At 44.2% G+C, this 21,119-nt stretch overlaps 1 protein-coding gene across 1 annotated transcript; it reads left to right on the forward strand.

Annotated features, from left to right (window-relative positions):
* Positions 1 to 1,672: 1,672 nt before the first annotated feature.
* LOC311078930 (butyrophilin subfamily 1 member A1-like) lies at positions 1,673 to 20,487 on the forward strand (the record flags this gene model as incomplete). Its single annotated transcript, XM_084107981.1, has 10 exons — positions 1,673 to 1,772; positions 2,784 to 3,143; positions 15,146 to 15,439; positions 15,784 to 15,876; positions 15,984 to 16,004; positions 17,983 to 18,021; positions 18,220 to 18,261; positions 19,138 to 19,176; positions 19,730 to 19,771; positions 19,895 to 20,487. The coding sequence occupies 10 exons, from the start codon at positions 1,673 to 1,675 to the stop codon at positions 20,485 to 20,487; spliced, it is 1,623 nt and encodes a 540-aa protein (XP_083964107.1).
* Positions 20,488 to 21,119: the final 632 nt, after the last annotated feature.

Below are 21,119 nucleotides of genomic sequence, written 5' to 3' on the forward strand. Positions count from 1 at the left end.
TTGGATATTATGGCACTGGGTTACAATGCTTAGACATGGAAGGTTATTAGGTCAATGTGACACCAACCAAGCTAACTCATTTTTGTTCTAAGAACGTTTTCCAAACATTCTGTTTTGGTTATGGAAACGTTAAAATGTCCAGTTTTCTTAATGTTAGAGCGTTTTCTAAAAGTTTAGTATGGTGTTCTTGAAACATTCTGTAACTTAGTCCACTGAAGCAAGCGTATGTAGAACCCATATGCAGTTTAATGAAAATCAGAATCAGACATAGAAACAAAAAACATGGCAAGGCATGGCGAACACAAACTCAGGAACATGAACTTACTAAGTGGTTACATCAGCAATACAAGACCCCGACACACGGCAAACATGAGGGCTTAAATACACACAAGACTAATGACTAGACAAGGGACACCTGTGAACAATGATCAAACAATCAGACAATAAACTCATGACAAGACACATGGCAGGATCACATGACTACAAGGGATCACATGACAGACAAGGAAGCAAACATAACAAGAACAAAACCAGACCAAAACCGTGACAGAATCCCCCCCTCTAAGGGCGTCTCCCGACGCCCTGCAAAACATAAAAGTTCAGGTGGGTGGTGGAGCGGAGGCGGTCTTGGGGGAGGGATGGTGGGCCAGGTCCGTGCAGGGGGACAGGACATGGGACGTGGCATGGCGTGGACGGGCCTGGGTCGTGGCATGGCGTGGGCGGACCTGGGCCGTGACAAGGCGTGGGCGGACCTGAGCCTTGCGGACCTGGGCCGTGGCAAGGCGTGGGCGGACCAGGGCCGTGACGAAGCTTGGGCGGACCAGGGCCGTGACGAAGCTTGGGCGGACCAGGGCCGTGACGAAGCTTGGGCGGACCAGGGCCGTGACGAAGCTTGGGCGGACCAGGGCCGTGACGAAGCTTGGGCGGACCAGGGCCGTGACGAAGCTTGGGCGGACCAGGGCCGTGACGAAGCTTGGGCGGACCAGGGCCATGACGAAGCGTGGGCGGATCCGGCAGTGCAGGAAGCCAGGGTGGATCTGGTAGTGCAGGAAGCCAGGGCGGATCCGGCAGTGCAGGAAGCCAGGGTGGATCCGGCAGTGCAGGAAGCCAGGCCGGATCCGGCAGTGCAGGAAGCCAGGGCGGATCCGGCTGTGCTGGAGGCCAGGGCGGATCCGGCTGTGTGGGAGACCATGGCGTTGCAGCCTCCATGGTCCCATCAATGACCCTATTACCCCCTCCCAAAATTTTCTTGGGGAGAGCCAGGGGGTATAGGACTGGCTCAGACGTGGTGAGATCAGGCACTGCCTGGGCAGACGAGGCGTGGTCAGGGGCTGGCTGGGCAGACGAGGCGTGGTCAGGCGCTGGCTGAGCAGACAAGGCGTGGTCAGGCGCTGCCTGAGCAGACGAGGCGTGGTCAGGCGCTGGCTGGACAGACGAGGCGGGGTCAGGCGCTGCCTGAGCAGACGAGGCGTGGTCAGGCGCTGGCTGGGCAGACGAGGCGTGGTCAGGCGCTGGCTGAGCAGACGAGGCGTGGTCAGGCGCTGGCTGAGCTGACGAGGCGTGGTCAGGCGCTGGCTGAGCAGACGAGGCGTGGTCAGGCGCTGGCTGAGCTGACGAGGCATGGTCAGGCGCAGTATAGGCCGACCACACACACCAAATGGCTGTGGCAAAAATGGTGAGTGTGGCTGTCATTGAAGGCTCAGATGTAGCGGCAGCCATTTTGTCCGAAGACATGGCGTGGAGAGACTCAGGCATGGCGTGGAGAGACTCAGGCATGGCGTGGAGAGACTGAGGCTTGGTGAATATTATGGAGTTGTGGGGTTCTTCATAAAACCTCACGTTCTCCACCTCACCCACTGTGTAATTAGAACCAGTTAAAAACAAAATAAAGTCTATTTGCTGGCATAGTGTAGAATGGTGATCAAATGAAGGCATTAACTCAGCGAGTTCATCATCCAATCCATTTTGAAAGCACCATTTTAAATAAGTCTCATCCCAAGATACCTGATCCGTGAAACATATAAAATCCTTAATATACGCTTCCAGGGGACGATTCCCCTGCCGTAGATTTAGGAGTGCAGCTGCTGGGTTCATGGTTGGTCTTGTATTATGTAACTTAGTCCACTGAAGCAAGCGTATGTAGAACCCATATGCAGTTTAATGAAAATCAGAATCAGACATAGAAACAAAAAACATGGCAAGGCATGGCGAACACAAACTCAGGAACATGAACTTACTAAGTGGTTACATCAGCAATACAAGACCCCGACACACGGCAAACATGAGGGCTTAAATACACACAAGACTAATGACTAGACAAGGGACACCTGTGAACAATGATCAAACAATCAGACAATAAACTCATGACAAGACACATGGCAGGATCACATGACTACAAGGGATCACATGACAGACAAGGAAGCAAACATAACAAGAACAAAACCAGACCAAAACCGTGACACATTCTTTCAACTTACTTTTTATCAACTATTTTTCACTCATATTCAAGTGTTTCCTTGAATTCACCGCAATGACAAACAGAAAGCTGCTTAATTTGAAAGTGACTTCTGTGTGAGCTGTGCTTCATACATCGCTATGGACTTTTTTCATGTGAAATTTCCCTGAAATATCGATTCGCTAATCTGACCAAGTCTTATTTATTTTATTTTTGTCACAAAAAACATAGGCTACAGATTTAGAATCACTGTGACTAGTAAATATAGCACATAAATACAGTATATAATGCATGTATTACATTGGGTGTGTCTCTCTGTGTCTCTCAGAGTCGTTCACTGTTGTTGTTCCTCGTGATCAGACAGTTGCTCATGTCGGGTCCACAGTCACTCTGCCCTGCTGGATCTCTCCTCCTGAGAACGCTGAAGCTCTGGAGATCCGCTGGTACCGTCAAGAGTTCAGCAAACCTGTTCTCCTCTATCAGCATGGGAAGATCCAGGACATCCAGGAGGAATCGTTCAGGAACAGAAGCTCACTGACTTCGCGCTCAGATCTGTCTGGTGGACTGAAGGATGGAGACGTCTCTCTACGCCTGGAGAAACTCAGGATTCAGGATGAAGATTCATTTCACTGTTATGTCACTGGAGAAAGTGAATATGACAGTGGAGAGGTGTTTCTCAAAGTCACTGGTGAGTCAAAAACTATAATTAAAGTATTGTTTTTATGGATCTAGAGCTCATTAAAGGAATAGTTCACCTATTGTGTTGCATGAGTAGGCTTTTCTCCAGATTTCAACTACTATAATTCTGAAACAAATGGAATATCAAAATCAGTTTTTTGCAGCATAATTGTCACGATCCACACTCAAAGAGACAAGGGAAGATCCAATAATGCAGTGATATTTTATCAGGGTAAATCCAAAATCGTAGTCATCCAGGCAGGGTTCAAAATCCATATAAACAATCCAACACTGTCACATGCCTGTCCTGTCTTGTGTTGCACATGGGTGTTTTGTTATTTTGGGCCATGTGCTCATGTCATGTGCACATGACATCTGATCCCTCCCCCTTGTTATCTGATTATTGTTTGAGTTCTTCCACCTGTTCCCTTATGACTAGTTCCCTTTATAAGTCCCCTCTTGTTTGCAGTCTGTGTCGGTTCGTTGTCTGATGTTTCCTGTTCCCTGTAAATCCCTAGTAAGTTCTGGTTCTGTTTTTGGTTTTGTATTTTCCAGTTATGTTTTTCCCCCTCGTGGGTTTTGTTTTGTATTTGTTTTTCCATTTATAAATAAACCATCATATCTCTGCTCTTGAGTCCTCGCACTTTTTTGCAATCATCCCTACCGTGACAGAACGAACCGACCATCTGAGGACTCAGCAGAAGAAATGGGCATCTTCCTTTTCCCATCTCCCTGCCCCTCCGCTCAACAAGTGGATCAGTGTAGCAAACTCCTTTCGCTTCAACAAGGCAATGCCAGCGTAAAGGAGTTTGCTCACCAGTTTGTGGTTGTAGCGGAGGGGCTCAACATCAGCGACGCAGAGCTCAAGGACATTTTTAACACCAGCCTTAATATGCCTGTGCCTGCCTGGGAGATGGGAATGCTGGGGATATTGTCATTCTGGCAGTTTGTGGGGTATGTTTACCATCGCGGATGGGAGGGTGGTCTTCCGCCCCTTGGCCCACCTCCCATTTACCTCACAAACTCCCAAGTCCCCAGTCCTCCGATGACCCCTTCGGGGAGAGGGAGGAGGAAGAAATGCTCCAGCCCATCTGCCACCTATCCTGAGGTGGAGGAAGGGGCGACAGAGGACCCGACTCCGGTGGTCCCGAGACGGAGGAGGAGAAGGAAGACCTCCTCCGTGACAGTTCCGGTGGTCCCAGTTCCGGTGGTCCCGAATCCAGTGGTCCCAGTAGTCCCAGTTCCGGTGGTCCCAGTTCCGGTGGTCCTGAGTTCCGGTGGTCCCAGTTCCGGTGGTCCAGAGTCCGGTGGCTCCAAGACGCAGGAGGAGGAGAAAGGCTCCCTCCGTAACTGTTCCGGTGGTCCCTGTTCCGGTGGTCCCTGTTGCGGTGGTCCCTGTTCCGGTGGTCCCGAGTCCGGTGGCTCCGAGTCCGGTGGCTCCAAGACATAGGAGGAGGAGAAAGGCTCCCTCCGTAACTGTTCCGGTGGTCCCTGTTCCGGTGGTCCCGAGTCCGGTGGTCCCGAGTCCGGTGATCCCGAGTCCGGTGGCTCCTAACACGGAGACCATCCCGGAGGTGACTGCCATCCCTGACGCACAGCCCAGGCGTCTTGCTCTGCCCGCGCCGCCCAGGCGTCTTGCTCTGCCCGCGCTGCCCAGGTGTCTTGCTCTGCCCGCACTGCCCAGGCGTCTTGCTCTGCCCGCACCGCCCAGGCGTCTTGCTCTACTGGCCCCGCCCGAGCTGCTCGCAGTGCCTGCACCACCCCAGCGATCCGTCACGTCTGCCCAGCCAGAGACTGTTCACGTCACGTCTGCCCAGCCAGAGACTGTTCACGTCACGTCTGCCCAGCCAGAGACTGTTCACGTCACGTCTGCCAGTCCAGAGACTGTTCACATCACGTCTGCCGAGCCTGTGTCTTCGGACAAGATGGCCGCCACAGAGACTGTTCACGTCACGTCTGCCAGGCCTGTGTCTTCGGACAAGATGGCCGCCATAGAGACTGTTCACGTCACATCTGCCGAGCCTGTGTCTTCGGACAAGATGGCCGCCGCCGAGCCGGCGTCTGTTCCTGAGCCGGTGGTGTCTGTTCCAGTTCCTGAGCCGGTAGTGTCTGTTCCAATTCCTGAGCCGGTGGTGTCTGTTCCTGTGCCATGGCCGCCCGAGGGGTCGTCTCCGCCCTGGCCGCCCGAGGGGTCGTCTCCGCCCTGGCCGCCCGAGGGGAAGTCTCCGCCCTGGCCGCCCGAGGGGAAGTCTCCGCCCTGGCCGCCCGAGGGGAAGTCTCCGCCCTGGCCGCCCGAGGGAAAGTCTCCGCCCTGGCAGCCCGATGGGTCGTCTCCGCCCTGGCCGCCCGAGGGGAAGTCTCCGTCCTGGCCGCCCGAGGGAAAGTCTCCGCCCTGGCAGCCCGATGGGTCGTCTCCGCCCTGGCCGCCCGAGGGGAAGTCTCCGTCCTGGCCGCCCGAGGGAAAGTCTCCGCCCTGGGCGCCCGAGGGAAAGTCTCCGCCCTGGTCTGTCCCTCCCGTCCCGCCCTGGTCTGTCCCTCCCGTTCCGCTCTGGTCTGTCCCTCCCGTTCCGCTCTGGTCTGTCCCTCCCGTTCCGCTCTGGTCTGTCCCGCCCTGGTCTGTCCCTCCCGTCCCGCCTTGGTCTGATGGAGCATCTGGTAGCCGCTCCGTAGGGAGGGGGTAGTGTCACATGCCTGTCCTGTCTTGTGTTGCACATGGGTGTTTTGTTATTTTGGGCCATGTGCTCATGTCATTATCTGATCCCTCCCCCTTGTTGTCTGATTATTGTTTGAGTTCTTCCACCTGTTCCCTTATGATTAGTTCCCTTTATAAGTCCCCTCTTGTTTGCAGTCTGTGTCGGTTCGTTGTCTGATGTTTCCTGTTCCCTGTAAATCCCTAGTAAGTTCTGGTTCTGTTTTTGGTTTTGTATTTTCCAGTTATGTTTTTCCCCCTCGTGGGTTTTGTTTTGTATTTGTTTTTCCGTTTATAAATAAACCATCATATCTCTGCACTTGAGTCCTCGCACCTTTTTGCAATCATCCCTATCGTGACAAACACAAGAAACAAAACGAGAACAGGCAAGCAAACAGACTTCAGAAGTGGCGTGACATTCAACAAGGACTCCGTAACAAACACTGAAACAGACAGGGTATAAATAGACAGAAACTAACAAGGTGACGGGAAACAGCTGTGTGCAATGATCAATGAGTGACAGAACAGGATGATGGGAAATGTAGTATGAGTGAAAGACACTGTGGGGGAAGAGGACCTCTAGTGGTTACCCAGGGAAACACAAACCAGACAATGTGACATAACCCCCCCTCTACGGAGCGGCTACCAGACGCTCCAAGACGTACAAAAAACAACTAACACAAGAGTCCAGGAGGGAGGTGGAATGGTGGCGGATCAGGGGGAGGGATGGGGGGCCAGGTCCATGGAAGGGAACGGAAACAGGGGGTGACGGTTTAGCCGGCGGCCAGGGCGAAGCAGATAGTCCATCGGGTGGCCAGGGCGAAGCAGACGATCCATCGGGCGGCCAGAGCGGAGCAGACAGTTCATCAGGCGGCCAGGGCGGAGCAGACAGTCCATCAGGCAGCCAGGGCGGAGACTTTCCATCGGGCGGCCAGAGCGGAGACTTTCCATCAGGCGGCCAGGGCGGAGACGACCCTTCGGGTGGCCACGGCGGAGACGACCCCTCCAGAGTGGAAAATGGTGTCGGGATTCCTCTCGACCACCTCCTCCACTGCGGCCTCCACGGGTCCCGTGAAACTTGGCCAACCGGGTCCCCTCAAAAAACTGTCTTCTCTCCCGCTCGGTGGCTGGGGAAAAGACATTGAGAAACATACCGCTGGATCCTTGTAATGACGGAGTCCTTCTGTCACGATCCACACTCAAAGAGACAAGGGAAGATCCAATAATGCGGTGATATTTTATTAGGGTAAATCCAAAATCGTAGTCATCCAGGCAGGGATGAAATCCATAGGGTCTGCTTCGACCTCTAGTGGTTACCCAGGGAAACACAAACCAGACAATGTGACAATAATGCTGCCATAATTTTCCAAATAAATTGTCAACAATCAGGGAATGTTCTCATAACTTCCGCTAATGTTCTGGCAATGTTCTCTCAAAATGAATATTCTTTCAATATTTTTCTAGTAACATTAATAGAATATTTGTTGAACTTTATCTGGTCTAATAATGCTAATGTAAGGTTAGCACAAAAACGTTATTTATACATTGTTTGTTGAAGGTTTTATAAATATCCTGATAATGTTGGGAGAAAACGTTCTTAGAACAACATTTTTTTAACATCCTTTAAACATTTAGAATGAAAACTAACTTCAAATGAATAAGGCTGTGATTGCTGTTTTAAAAGAACATCCTTGGAACGTGGGAAAGTTTTGTAGACTGTCCCATAGTAATTGTTCCTAACTTTTTTTGAAATCACCACAGATTGTCATTAGTAGAAATCATTCTTTGAACATCATTCTTCGAACGTCCATTAACCATCAAGCTTCACTAATGGCTACACAGCAAAACCCCCTGTATTTCATTAACCGATTGTTTCAAAGAAATTTTACAGGGATTACAGGAAAATTATGCATTTCTGCTGTTCAACTGAAGTCAGTTCAGTGTTGATTTAATTCCGTTGTAAAGATCTTCAATTATAAAATTACTTAATTTAATCTATAATGCAGTTCTGCAAAAAATTATGTCATCAACCAGACTATGGTAACCTTGGGATAAGGACGAGACATACAGACTAATATTAGCGTTGCGTAAGAGCTTGCTCAAGTACTGGGAAGCTAAAACATTTAGTGCTTTGTAAGTAATCAGCTATATTTAAAAATTGATATGATGTTTAATAGGGAGCCAATTCAGTGTTGACAAAACCTGGCTAATATGGTCATACTTCCTCGTTCTAGTAAGAGCTTCTGTGTTTTGGACCAGCTGGAGTTTGTTTATTAAGCGTGCAGGGCAACCACCCATAATAGCATTACAATAATCTAGAACTAACTGTTCCACATTTGTGATTGAGAGCAAATGTCGTAGTTTAGATATATTTTTATGATGGAAGAATGTGGTTTTACAGATGCTAGAAACGTGGCTTTCAAATGAAAGATTGGTATCAAAGTGCAAACCCAGGTTCCTAACCGACGACGAAGACTTGACAGAACATTCATCAAGTGTTAGACAGTATTTTAGGTTATTACGTGCAGAGGTTTTTGGTCCAATAATTAGAAACTCTGTTTTTTTTTTTTCAGAATTAAGTAGTAGAAAATTATTCATTTATAGTCATCCAATTTTTTATATCAGCTATGCATTCCAATTTTTTATTTTTTTTAATTGGTAAGTTTCATCGGGGCGTGAAGAAATATGGAGTATCATCAGTAAAACAGTGAAAACTAATTCCATGCTTCCTAATGATATCTCACAAGGGTAACATGTACAGGGTGAACAGCAGCGGTCCAAGTACTGAGCCTTGTGGTACTCCATACTGAACTTGTGATTGAACATTTTCTGGTCTCACACAGATATCTTCATCTTTTCAGTGTTAATGCACTACAGTGATATCACTATAGCTGGTTCTGTTTTTTTGTTTTTAAATTAATGCTCCAACTTCATAGTTGTTAAATTTAAGCCTATCATGAAAGTACAGAAAAAGCAGTTGTTTAAACCACTATAATGCAGTAATTTGACTATCATTAAAGGTCCCGTTCTTCGTGATCCCATGTTTCAAACTTTAGTTAGTGTGTAATGTTGCTGTTAGAGCATAAATAATATCTGTAAAATTATAAAGCTCAAAGTTCAATACCAAGCGAGATATTTTATTTAACAGAAGTCGCCTACATCGAACGGCCCGTTTGGACTACATCCCTCTACTTCCTTCTTTAATGACGTCAGTAGAACCGTTTTTTGACTAACCTCCGCCCACAGGAATGCTCCCTCAACTCTACCGAAATTCGTTTATGTACTTGCGCACTTCTTATAACTTACTGTGTTTACTCATACATACAAGCAGATGACAAATACGTTATAATAACCGTAATTAAACTACTAAACTATACCTGTTTCATCTCTATACAGCACTCTGACTCTGTAGGCATTATTGTCCGACTCGAAATGAACACCGTTACTGAGAGTTTCTGATATCATCATCATTCCGTGAGATGAAATTGTCCTGAGAGACTGAGCACGAGCTCATGAAGCTCCGCCCCCTGGGTCGTCCAGCAGCAGCTTATTTGCATTTAAAGGGCACACACTAAAACAGCGCGTTTTTCTGTGCCCCAAAAAATGACAATTTAAACATGCTGTAAAAAATGATCTGTTGGGTATTTTGAGCTGAAACTTCACATACACACTCTGGGGACATCAGAGACTCATTTTACATCTTGTGAAAAGGGGCATGATACGGGACCTTTAAAGTAGTCATGTTGATATGTTTTTTCATTAATCTCTTTTTTTTATCAATGCAGTAATGTACTCTGAAAACAGTAATGCAATTTTCTGAAAGAGAAATCAACAAAAGTCAAGGGTCAAGAGATCAACTAAAGATTTTGCTGTGAAGAATGTTGTTGTTAATAAAGAATATAATGGGAATATAATGGAATATAATGCTGACTGTAAAAACAAAAAATCCTCTAATATAAGGAAAACGTCTCGGGTTACGACTGTTCCCTTAGAAGGGAATAACGACACATTTTAGGGAACGCCCCTCAGTGTAGCGCCTCTGAAGCATGAATGAAACTAAGCCAATCGTGATTGGTGTTGCGTCATGATGTAGTGTGTGACGACATACACAGAAGCTACAAGCTACATAAAGCTACTACTACTACTACTACTACTACAAGGGGATGCCGGCACACAACAGAGTTAGCTTCTGTGATGAAGCAAGTTGCTCCCAGGCAGGGGAGGCATGGCAAAGGGACGCAGTTTCTCATTCCCTTCTCAGGGAACAAGGCTTGCAGTCATAACCCGAGATGTTCCCTTTCGAGGGAACTCACACTGCGTCGGTAACGACACTTTGGGGAACAAATACCCACTATGCCACAACAAACCCCGCCTGTCACAGTGTGAGGCTGTCACAGGCACAACTTAGGACAAAAGCACTCGTGCACTCGTGCACCCGGCATCGAAGGAAGGTCCAGACTATAGAATCTTGTAAATGTATGAGGGGTGGCCCATCCAGCCGCATCACACACTTCCTGGATAGAGGCCCCTGAGAGGAGGGCTCTAGAGGACGCCATGCCTCTGGTTGAGTGAGCCCTTATGGCCAACGGTGAAGGCAAACTGCAAACTGCAAAGGGCCATAGACCGCATCACCGCGAGTATCTGTTGATGGGTATCCGCACGCATTTAGTGACGCACGCAATGAACGGATCGTTCGCGAACGACACACATCACTACATTTCAAACATTTTAACATGTCATACCTTAAAAATCTTCTCATCTTCAAATCGCGTTCTTCTGAGGTAAATCCAAGGAAAACAGCACAGCACAGCACAAACACAGTCTTCCAAACTCAATGAAAAGCAGAGAGGAGTAAGTCATCAAAGTCTCTGATTCTTTGTTTTTAGGTGATGAGGGCGTTTATAGGTCTGCCGCGTGGATCGTTTGCATGTCAATCGCTCGTGCGCGCATGGGTGTGGTCACATTATAGTTAATTAGGACGCGTTTGAGAAACTGTACATGCCGCTGCTTTCTTACGGATTACTTAAACAGAGAATATTTGTTTTTTATATAATTTACATACTTTAAAAATAGAGACTCCAAGCGTTGTATAGACATGTGTTTCAAGTCTGCGTGACAAACATTCGCTGAGTTAAAGGTCATTTTCTGACGCGTTTCAGAATGAGATTCTTATTGAGAGAGATGGCAGAACGTGCATCATGTTTATTTTCTTTATTTTATAAAAAAGACAACATTTTGTTTTTATTATGAGTGTACACAAATAAAAGAAGACATTTAACAGTTTTAAATTATGTATAACACTTGCCTGTATGACAAAAATCGACAGAGTTATTTGAGTCAATAAGAACAAAAGTGAGCTGGTATCGCCGGCGATACCGCCGACCCCAGGGGGTTAACTGGCTCCACCTCACGATCTCTACACCAACACATTCCATTTTAGGCCATACAATTTCCTCGAGGAGGGAGCTCTAGAGCTGAGTATGGTCTCGACTACTCCTGCTGACAGGCCAGCTTCTAGCTACTGTGCCCACAGGGGCCAGACCCACAGTTTCCACAGCTCTGGCCGAGGGTTGAATACTGAGCCTTCTTCCTGGCCACAATGGTGCTACTAAAAGTAGACTGACCCCTTCACGACTCCACACTTTTCTTTGTGTTGAGCCTCAACCCCAAGCTCTGAATGTGGGCAAGGACGACATCTCGATGCCGAACTGCCAGCTCCTGCGACTGGTCCAGAATAAGCCAGTCGTCGATATAATTCAGCACCCGGATGCCCTGAAGCCTCTGCGAGGCTAGAGCTGCATCCATGCACTTGGTGAATGTGCAAGGGGAGAGATCTAGGCCGAACGGAAGAACGCGATATTGGAACTCTTTGCCCCCGAAAGCGAACCTCAGGAACCTCCTGTGAGATGGATGGATATGTGGTATGGGTATGGGTCCTTTAGATCTATCGTGACAAACCAATCCTCAGATTTGATCTGACTCACGATGATGGGAATAGTAAGCATCTTTAACCTGAATCTCCTCGGAGACCGATTCAAGTGCTTTAGATCTAAAATTGGATATGACCAATTATCACATCAGATGTGTGTACACTGCTTGGGAGTGCAGCACACTCAGACAGATCTCGAGGGAGCCTGTGCAGATTGTGAAAGGTTGCTGATCTGAGTGCTGCCCTCACGTTTGCCCATTTTCAGTGACGATGCGCAGGGGCTTGCGTTCCCTGGTGGTTCGGGTCCGGGCGCGGCGTCTCAGATCATGGGGTTCCCAGATGGAGCTGACAGAGGACCCTGAGACTGCTGAGGCACTTTCTCAATCTTCCTTTGCCAGCTCTGATGTTCTCCCTCCTCGTGCGGAATCCTTTCACAATATGTACAGGCTCCCTCCAGAGCTGCCTGAGCGTGCTGCACTCCCAAGCAGTGTATACACATCTGATGTGTGTCCCCATCTGTTATGAATCTTGGACAGGGGTGCACACATCTTTTAAATGATTTTGCCATGTTTGCTGATAATATACAGGCTTGTTTGACAGAAAACACCAAATAAGATAGACAAAGACAGAGAGTGCTTTCTGAAGAGCAGAAAGCTAACTCTGTTGTGTGTCGGCGTCTCTTTGTAGCTTCTGTATATGCCGTCACACATTACGTCACGATGCAAAAACAATCAGGATTGGCTTAAGCCCTATTTGGATGGGATTAACTTTACAAGGGTAGATAGAGTAATGTAATTTTACCACAGGACATCTGTAATCTTCTTTCTGATCTGAATGGCATGTGGAAAACACTTGCGTTTTGTCCCAGCGTCTAGAATGCAACTGAATGGTTTTTCAAGCGTCTCCATATTTGAAAAACTGCGGAAAACTACTTTTAAACAAGAAATGCCGAAATATTTACGTACATGTTTACAGCGGGTCTATTCGCATGGGATTAGTATTACCTGAGGTACTTTTTCCGGACCTTTTTACTGAAGGTAAAAGTCGCCGTAATCTTTACTGAATTTGTCTGTGATGATTACTGAGATGCACATTCGGACGGGACTAAAATCACAGAGAAGCTCTGGTCATTATTACTTTACCCCACCTCTCCATGCTAAACTAGTCCCGTCGGAAGTGTTGTTCTGACGCAGTGCGATTTTCCTTGAAAGGGAACTAGATATTTTAAAGTTACCATAACCAACACAGAATGTTTGGAAAACGTTCTTAGAACAAACATTTGTTTGCTGGGAAGCAGCCTCCATTAATCCAATAGAGATTGCATTTACCCAAAGAAATTAAAAATATACTTGCACAGTGTTTGTAGAACGTGTTTTCTCTTCACTGAGAAAATAGAAAGCATCATAACCACAATTGTAAACGTTCAATCTTCAATCGCGCCTTATAATTCAGGCTCAATTATCACCCCGCAAGAACAATTACAGTGCTTTACAACTATAGAACAAAAAGAGTTAAATAAACTTATCACTTCATCTAAAACAACAACATGTTTATTAGACCCTATACCAACTAAACTACTGAAAGAAGTGTTACCTATAGTGGAAGAGCCTCTCCTCAATATTATTAACTCATCTTTATCTTTAGGTCATGTTCCAAGAACATTTAAATTGGCAGTTATAAAACCACTCATTAAGAAACCACAATTAGATCATAATAATCTAGCAAATTATAGACCCATTTCAAATCTTCCATTTATGTCTAAAATATTAGAAAAAGTTGTGTCCGCTCAACTGGGCTCTTTCTTGCAAGAAAATGACATCTATGAAAAGTTTCAGTCTGGATTCAGACCGCATCATAGCACTGAAACTGCGCTCGTTAAAATTACAAATGATTTACTTTTAGCATCTGACCAAGGCTGTATCTCAATACTAGTTTTACTTGATCTAAGTGCTGCGTTCGACACTATAGATCACACAATACTCTTAGATCGACTACAAAATTATACTGGTGTTCAAGGATAAGCATTAAGCTGGTTCAGATCATACTTATCTGACCGCTACCATTTTGTCTATTTAAATGGAGAAAAATCGATCATTACTCCAGTAAACTATGGAGTGCTGCAGGGATCTGTGTTAGGCCCTCTGCTATTCTCAATATATATGCTGCCACTTGGAAATATTATAAGGAAACATGGAATTAGTTTCCATTGTTATGCTGATGACACTCAAATATATATTTCATCACGGCCGGATTAAAACACTAAATTATCCAAATTGACAGAGTGTGTTAAAGATATAAAAGATTGGATGACGCGTAATTTTCTTTTATTAAATCCAGACAAGACAGAGGTACTAATCATCGGTTCAAAAAACCGCCCACAAAACCTCTCACAATACAACTTTAACATAGTAGGATGTCCTGTTACTTTATCCTCTACAGTAAAAGACCTGGGTGTTATACTAGACTGCAACCTGTCTTTTGAAAATCATATTTCATATGTTACAAAAACAGCCTTTTTCCACCTTAGAAACATTGCTAAGCTACGTAACATGCTATCAGTTTCTGATGCAGAAAAGTTAGTTCATGCATTCATGACCTCGAGACTAGATTACTGTAATGCTTTATTAGCTGGTTGTCCTGCATCCTCAATAAACAAGCTACAGTTAGTCCAAAATACCGCCGCTAGAGTTCTTACTAGATCAAGAAAATATGATCATATAACACCAATTTTATCATCACTACATTGGTTACCTATAAAGTTCCGTATTAATTACAAGGTATTGCTACTGACTTATAAAGCCCTAAACGGCTTAGCTCCAGTCTATTTAACCGATCTTCTATCGCCCTATAATCCATCGCGCTCTTTCAGATCAATAAATTCGAGGCTTTTGGTCATACCTAGGATATCTAGGTGCACCAAAGGAGGGAGAGCATTTTCACATTTGGCTCCGAAACTCTGGAATAGTCTTCCTGATACTGTTCGTTGCTCGGACTCGCTCTCCCAGTTTAAAACTAGATTAAAGACGCATCTTTTCGGCCAGGCATTCATATAATATTGTTAATCTTACAGTTCAAACTACAGTCCGGCCTCTAGTTCATAAATGCCAGAGGAGAACTGGCCCCCGACTGAGCCTGGGTTCTCCCAAGGTGTTTTTTTTCTCCATTAGGTCACTTGATGGAGTTTTTCGGTTCCTTGCCACTGTTGCCTTTGGCTTGCTCAGTTGGGGATATTTAATTTAATTTTATCAATCAATAAATTCCACTAGAAACAAACCTTGTTGTATTATTTTAATTTAATACTGTGAAGCTGCTTTGATACAATATGTATTGTGAAAAGCGCTATACAAATATACTTGACTTGACTTGACTAGAACGTCTGTCTCTTCTCTTCCAGTTTTAGGATCTGCTCCTGTCCTGTTTCCACAGCCTCTGGATGATGGATGTGTGAACATCAGCTGTAAGTCCAGCGGCTGGTATCCAGAGCCGGACGTCACCTGGATGTCAGATGAGCGAACGGCTCTCCGTCCTGGAGGAGTGTCTCGCAGTCGTGGAGCAGATGAGATGTTCTCTGTCCACAGCTGGACGGCCGTCTCTCACTCGGACGCTCAACTGGTCTCATGCTCAATGTCTCTCAAGACTGGAGAGTTTAGAGAAAGTAGGATTGTCATACAAGCCATCATCTCTTCAGGTCAGAGAACATCTTAGAACAAACATATTTGTAGATATCAGAACAAAGGCTGTGTTCACAGACAATGCGGTTTTGAGTTCCGAAAAGTTTCGGGTGTAAGTTTGGTTAGTCAAATTAAATTTTACATTTTTCAACCATCCAATTAAAAATAAAATCCCATCCTACATTTAGTTCTCAATCCTGTTTCAGAAGAAAAATGGATTATGAATGACATTTTTATGTTTACAAAGTAAAAAAAAAAGAAAAAAGTACTCTATAGATTTATATATTTTGAAGATATTAAGATTGATCTGGTTTGTCTTCCTCAGATCCACCAAATTCCTCAGATCCACCAGATTCCTCAGATCCATGGAAGGCTCTTTTCTTCACCCTTCTCATCTGTGCTCTTCTGGGTTTGACTGGGCAGATCCTGTACAAATACAGACATAAACTAGAAGGTACAATCTGGTTAAAAGATTACAATTATTTCATCTTTAAAAGCTTTTTATGCGGGTATTTTATGCTTATGTGTTGATTTTTTATTTATTTTTGATCTTTCTTTCAGGGAAGAAAACAGTTAAAGAAGGTAATTAAACTACACATATTTCATTTTAAGATCTAAAACACATGTGAATCCACTTAACAGCAAAATTTATTATGGTTTACAAATTCTGGAATATTTGTGGAAACAATTAAAGGAGCTGTATGTAGTTTTCAGCGGCCTCTAGCGGTGATGTTTCAGATTGCAACCAATAAGTTTACAAGCGCGTGCTCTTACGCGTGCTCGAATTTATGAGCGAGCACTGTGGGTACCGGCCAGACTGAGACGCAACACACAAAGCATCCCACAACATGCTGGAAACTCAGGTAAACTCCCACTGCAACGTTACAATAATAGGCTACTTTTATTAGCTTGACGTTGAACTAATGCTCCATGCTCGTACCATGATAAGTATGGAACCCTATCAACCAGGGCCGGAGTGGGGCCACTTTTCAGCCCGGGAGTTTCAGGCCCAAGACTGGCCCTCTTTTTCCATGGTGGAATTCCAAATTAGCACTTTTTCCAAATTGGATAAATGAAGCAACAGTTCAGCTCTTACCATTGTGTAGTTTTTATTAATAACATGGTTCAACAAATAATGTAAAGGTTAAATAATAATTCACTTAAGCTGAGAAGTTAACAAAAAATGTTCCACAAGGATAGGTTGATAAATTAACAAAAGCAGAAAGAAAGAAAGAAAGAAAGAAAGCATTTGAAATGTATCCCACTCTTCCACAAAGAGGCATATTGAACTAATGTTTACAGATTTATTTGTATTCAAAAATAATGCTTTTTTAATTAAAAAAAACGTGATACCTAATGACATTTGAGGTTATTAAAACAGTAAGTCCCGCCCATCGACTGCCAAAAGTAAAAGTGTTCGAGCGAGCAAAAGCAGGAGATCAAGAGCGTGGGGAATGATCATGCGCGTGCGAAGGCTTGTATTGCGTGCAGAGGAGATGTCATGCACGCGCGCAGGGTTTGAATGAGCTCGCGAGTTCCCGTTTCCTCGCTTGTAGAGCTGTTATCCTCTCGCGAATGTCATTTACTGCGCGCGCCAAGCATCAGTTGTGCGCTCCGTTAATTTTGTCATTGATTTTCCGCCATAGGGCCGGCCCAGCTATCGGTAGGCGCCGGCGGTGCCACGGTAGCCTACCTGAGAAAACGTTTTGGAAAAGATGGGCTATGGACCCAACCAACTCCATGGAAGGGGAGGGGAGAACTCCCTCTCATGGTACAACCCATGCAGAGGCTGCGCGCTGCGGTGTCAGAATGCGGAACGTGTGTAGCCTAATGTAACTAACGTGACAAATGTAAAAAAATAAAAATAAAAAAAAATCCTCGACCGGCCCAAAAGTGAAGCGGCCCACCGGGAATTCTCCCGATTCTCCCGATTACCCACCCCGGGCCTGCTATCAACCGTGCCGAATTTTGCCACTGCAAGCACTACTTCACATTTTCTTCAGGAAATGTACATTCTAGGTTTGTAGATAAGGTTTCTCCATGATTCAAATGCCCTGCCGATGTTGATCCGTGTTTTTTACCCGAAGTTCATCCGATTCACGTCTGGCCTTTAATATGAGCTTCAGCAGAAAAAACTTTTTGTTTTGTTTTTTATCAATATGTGGAGTTTGTGTTGGAGTCGGTGTTTTGCTGGGCGCAGGTCGTTTCTTGGTGTTATCAGACATGTCATAAGTTGCATAAGTCATAAGTCCATGTCATAAGTTGCAGTGTCGTCGCTGTTGAGTGCAAAGTCAGTAGGCTAGACGAGTCGAGAGGCTCGGGAGCGCGCATGCAGGTCTCGGTCACGTCACTGGCGGTAAATCCGACCCGGGACCTTCACATAAAAATAAGAATTCTTGCTTTCAGAGGTAATAGCAAAACCCGCAAAGTGGATAATTTTAATGTGAGATTACAACCCCTTCACACACAGGCAATAAAAAAAGGATTCGTTTTGGTAAAAAAGCTACATACAGCACCTTTAATAATTAAATCTTCAAAATGAAATTTTCTCTTATTTTAGCTTGTGACGATGAAACTATGGAGCGTCTGACAAAAGAAGGTATCTGAAGAAATATCTGATATCAGCAATAATATCTGAAGCTATTCACTAAACTTCAAACAAATGCTCATGTGTATTTTGCAGCAGAAATCTTATACCAGAACACATTTCCAGCTAATAGTAATAACTGTATATGTCCACAGTTACAGCTGTAGTTTTCTTTTTCTAAAACCTTGAACTATTTGTTTTTTAATTTAGTTGTGGGAGACAAAATTACAGAAGAACTGAAGAAAGATACAGGTATGTTATGATGATATCTCAGTTATATATGCATACACTGTACAGTATTTGTAACGCTTGTTGTTTGTTCCATCCTTTCCTCTTTTCTCTCCCGCTTTGCTCCAATCTCAGACTGATTAAAGACGAATAACGGTAAACAAATAAAATAACATTACTGCCCAATCCTGTTCCTGGAGATCTGCTTTCCTGCAAAGTCCATCTCTACCCCTGATCAAATAAACTTCATGAACACTTGATAATCACAGATGGTGTGTTGGAGGAGGCTGGAACTGAACTCTGCAGGAAGATCTCCAGGAACAGGAAAAAGCTCTCCTGATCTAAAATCTCTCATTTTGCTTCAGAGTTTATAGTTGAAATGTTTACTTTTTTACAATCTATAAATACAATCATACCATTTCTAAAACATTTTGATTGTATAAGGTAAATGAGGGGGTTACACACAGAAGCCACAGTGCATTCAGAGAAACACCAAATCACGAGGCAGATGTGATGGAAATCATTCAGTTTATGACTGTAGAATTCATAACCTCAGCAAACACTGATACAGCACTTTTCATTTCTTATTTGAAGATATAATTGATAATTAAGAACATCATCATTTCAAACCAATCTGATCTGAATGTCTTGAAAGACTGACACAACTAAAGTAATTCCTGGATGAACGGATGAACACGAAGAGCAGTGTGGTGTTTTTATGAGGCTAGAATGACCTTTGACCCTGAGCCTAAGAAGCGTAACTGACAGCATTACAAGTTAATATCTTAAAGAGATTCTGCCTGAAAGAGTTCAAAGAGTTATTGAGGTTTATAGTGTCTGGAGTATTTGTGGAAGCTGAATGATAATTAATCCCTCCAATCAAATTTTCTCTCATTTTAGTTTGTGACGATGAATCTACAGAGAAACTGACAAAAGAAGGTACTTGAAGTTGTTTTCTTTGATATATATTACAAGAACTGAAACCGCTGAAGTGACGCACTAATCATTAACTAAACATTAACATTCATGTTGTAGCAGAAGAAAACATTAATTTTACAGGTTTGGTGACTCACAAAACACTGAGTTTAGGACTGAAATATTCACACACACACACACACACACACACACACACACACACACACACACACACTCACACACAAACTCACACACACACACTCACTTAAACAGTCTCACGCACTCTCTCACACACACACACACACACACTCACACACACACAAACATGTATTGTGATTAAAAATTGTATTTACAAGTGTAGAATTGTTGTATCCCAGATTGTCTTCTGACTTTTGGATTCTGCTGTATATTTTACAAAGTGTTGCAGAAACAGTGTGAACATAATCAAATACAACTTCACTATGGGGAATAAACAATTCATAAAAGTTGATAAAAACTAATAATTGCTGTTATATATTGATGATACAGATACAGGAGTCTCAAATTCTCTAAAGTCTCAAATTATTTTTCATTTTAGTTGTGGGAGACACAAATATAGAAGAACTGAGGAAACATGCAGGTATGATGACATCATCTCAGTTATATATATTTCATCCTCTTTAGTCATATATGCATATATTTGTAAATATCATCTCACACACGTTGAAGTGTAATAATAATTGTTGCATTATTTTCTTCACAGTTCAGATCACTATTGATCCTGGGCGTTCACATCCAGGTCTGAAGATCACTGAGGACCGTAAAATAGTGAGAAATGCTCCAGGATATAATCACACTGGAGAGGGATTTCCATATGAGTTATGTGCATTTGGAGCTCAAAGATTTACATCTGGCCATCACTATTGGGAGGTTGATTTGGCACGAGAAGATACTCCTCCTAAAAACTACTGGTTAATTGGTGTGGCGAAACATGGACATTTTCGTGTAAAAGACAGATCTGGTTTTACTCCATCAAGCGGTTACTGGTTCTTGTGTTCAAACGGTCCTAAAGGCTTTTACACCAACTCTGATCCACCAGTTAAATTCTCACTGACGCCGAGACCTGAACAACTGGGAGTTCTGTTAGATTATGATGACGATCAGCTGTCATTTTACAGTGTCAAAGAGAGGAAACATCTGCTGACCATGAGGATCAGATTCACTGGATCAGTCGTTCCGCTGTTTAATCCAGGAGTAGGAGATCCGAGTCCACTTATAATTTTGGATTGTCCAAAACCTGTAGAATCAGCTGTAGAGTCCAGTGAACCTTTACTGAGTAACAGCTCAGAAGTTTGACTGACCAATCCAGTGTGTTTAGACAGAATGAAGCATGTGCACAGAAACTGACAGAGATGCTTTTCCCTCTTTCTCATCGTTACACATCAGAGTTTATCAGAGAGAAGAAACATGAGACAACTGAAAGAAAACACTATAAAACCCAACAGCAAATGGGTGGTAATATGGATGAGGAGTGTCTCAGCTCTCATTCTAACAGCATCTCTACTGAATTCATCATATTTCTATTCAGTTTGTGAGGTGTAAAATCACACCAATAGAAGAGAAACAGTCCAGATGTAAACTGGGATTGCAAACTCAACTTCTTTCCCACATTCATCTAGTGTCTGAAAACAGAGATGATGAAGTGAGTTGTTTTTAAACTTCTCACATATTAAAGAGTTCTTCATCCTCTCTGTTACTAACACACATCCAGAAACACATGAACTTACTATAACTATACTTTTTTTATACTTTCCTGCATGTAATTTCCATAACCTGTGTATTAATCTGTGGTCCTGCTCTAAACTTGTGTATTATGAATATTGTTGGCTCTTACGACAAACTGTGATGTTCCCATCCGAATGCTCAGTCTTACAGGAGGAACAAAAGTCTTCATGCCTTTAAGATCAAGGGTCACAAAATATAATGTT

The sequence above is a fragment of the Abramis brama genome (assembly GCF_963993115.1).
Source record: "Abramis brama genome assembly, chromosome: 3".
Taxonomy (NCBI): Eukaryota; Metazoa; Chordata; class Actinopteri; order Cypriniformes; family Leuciscidae; genus Abramis; species Abramis brama.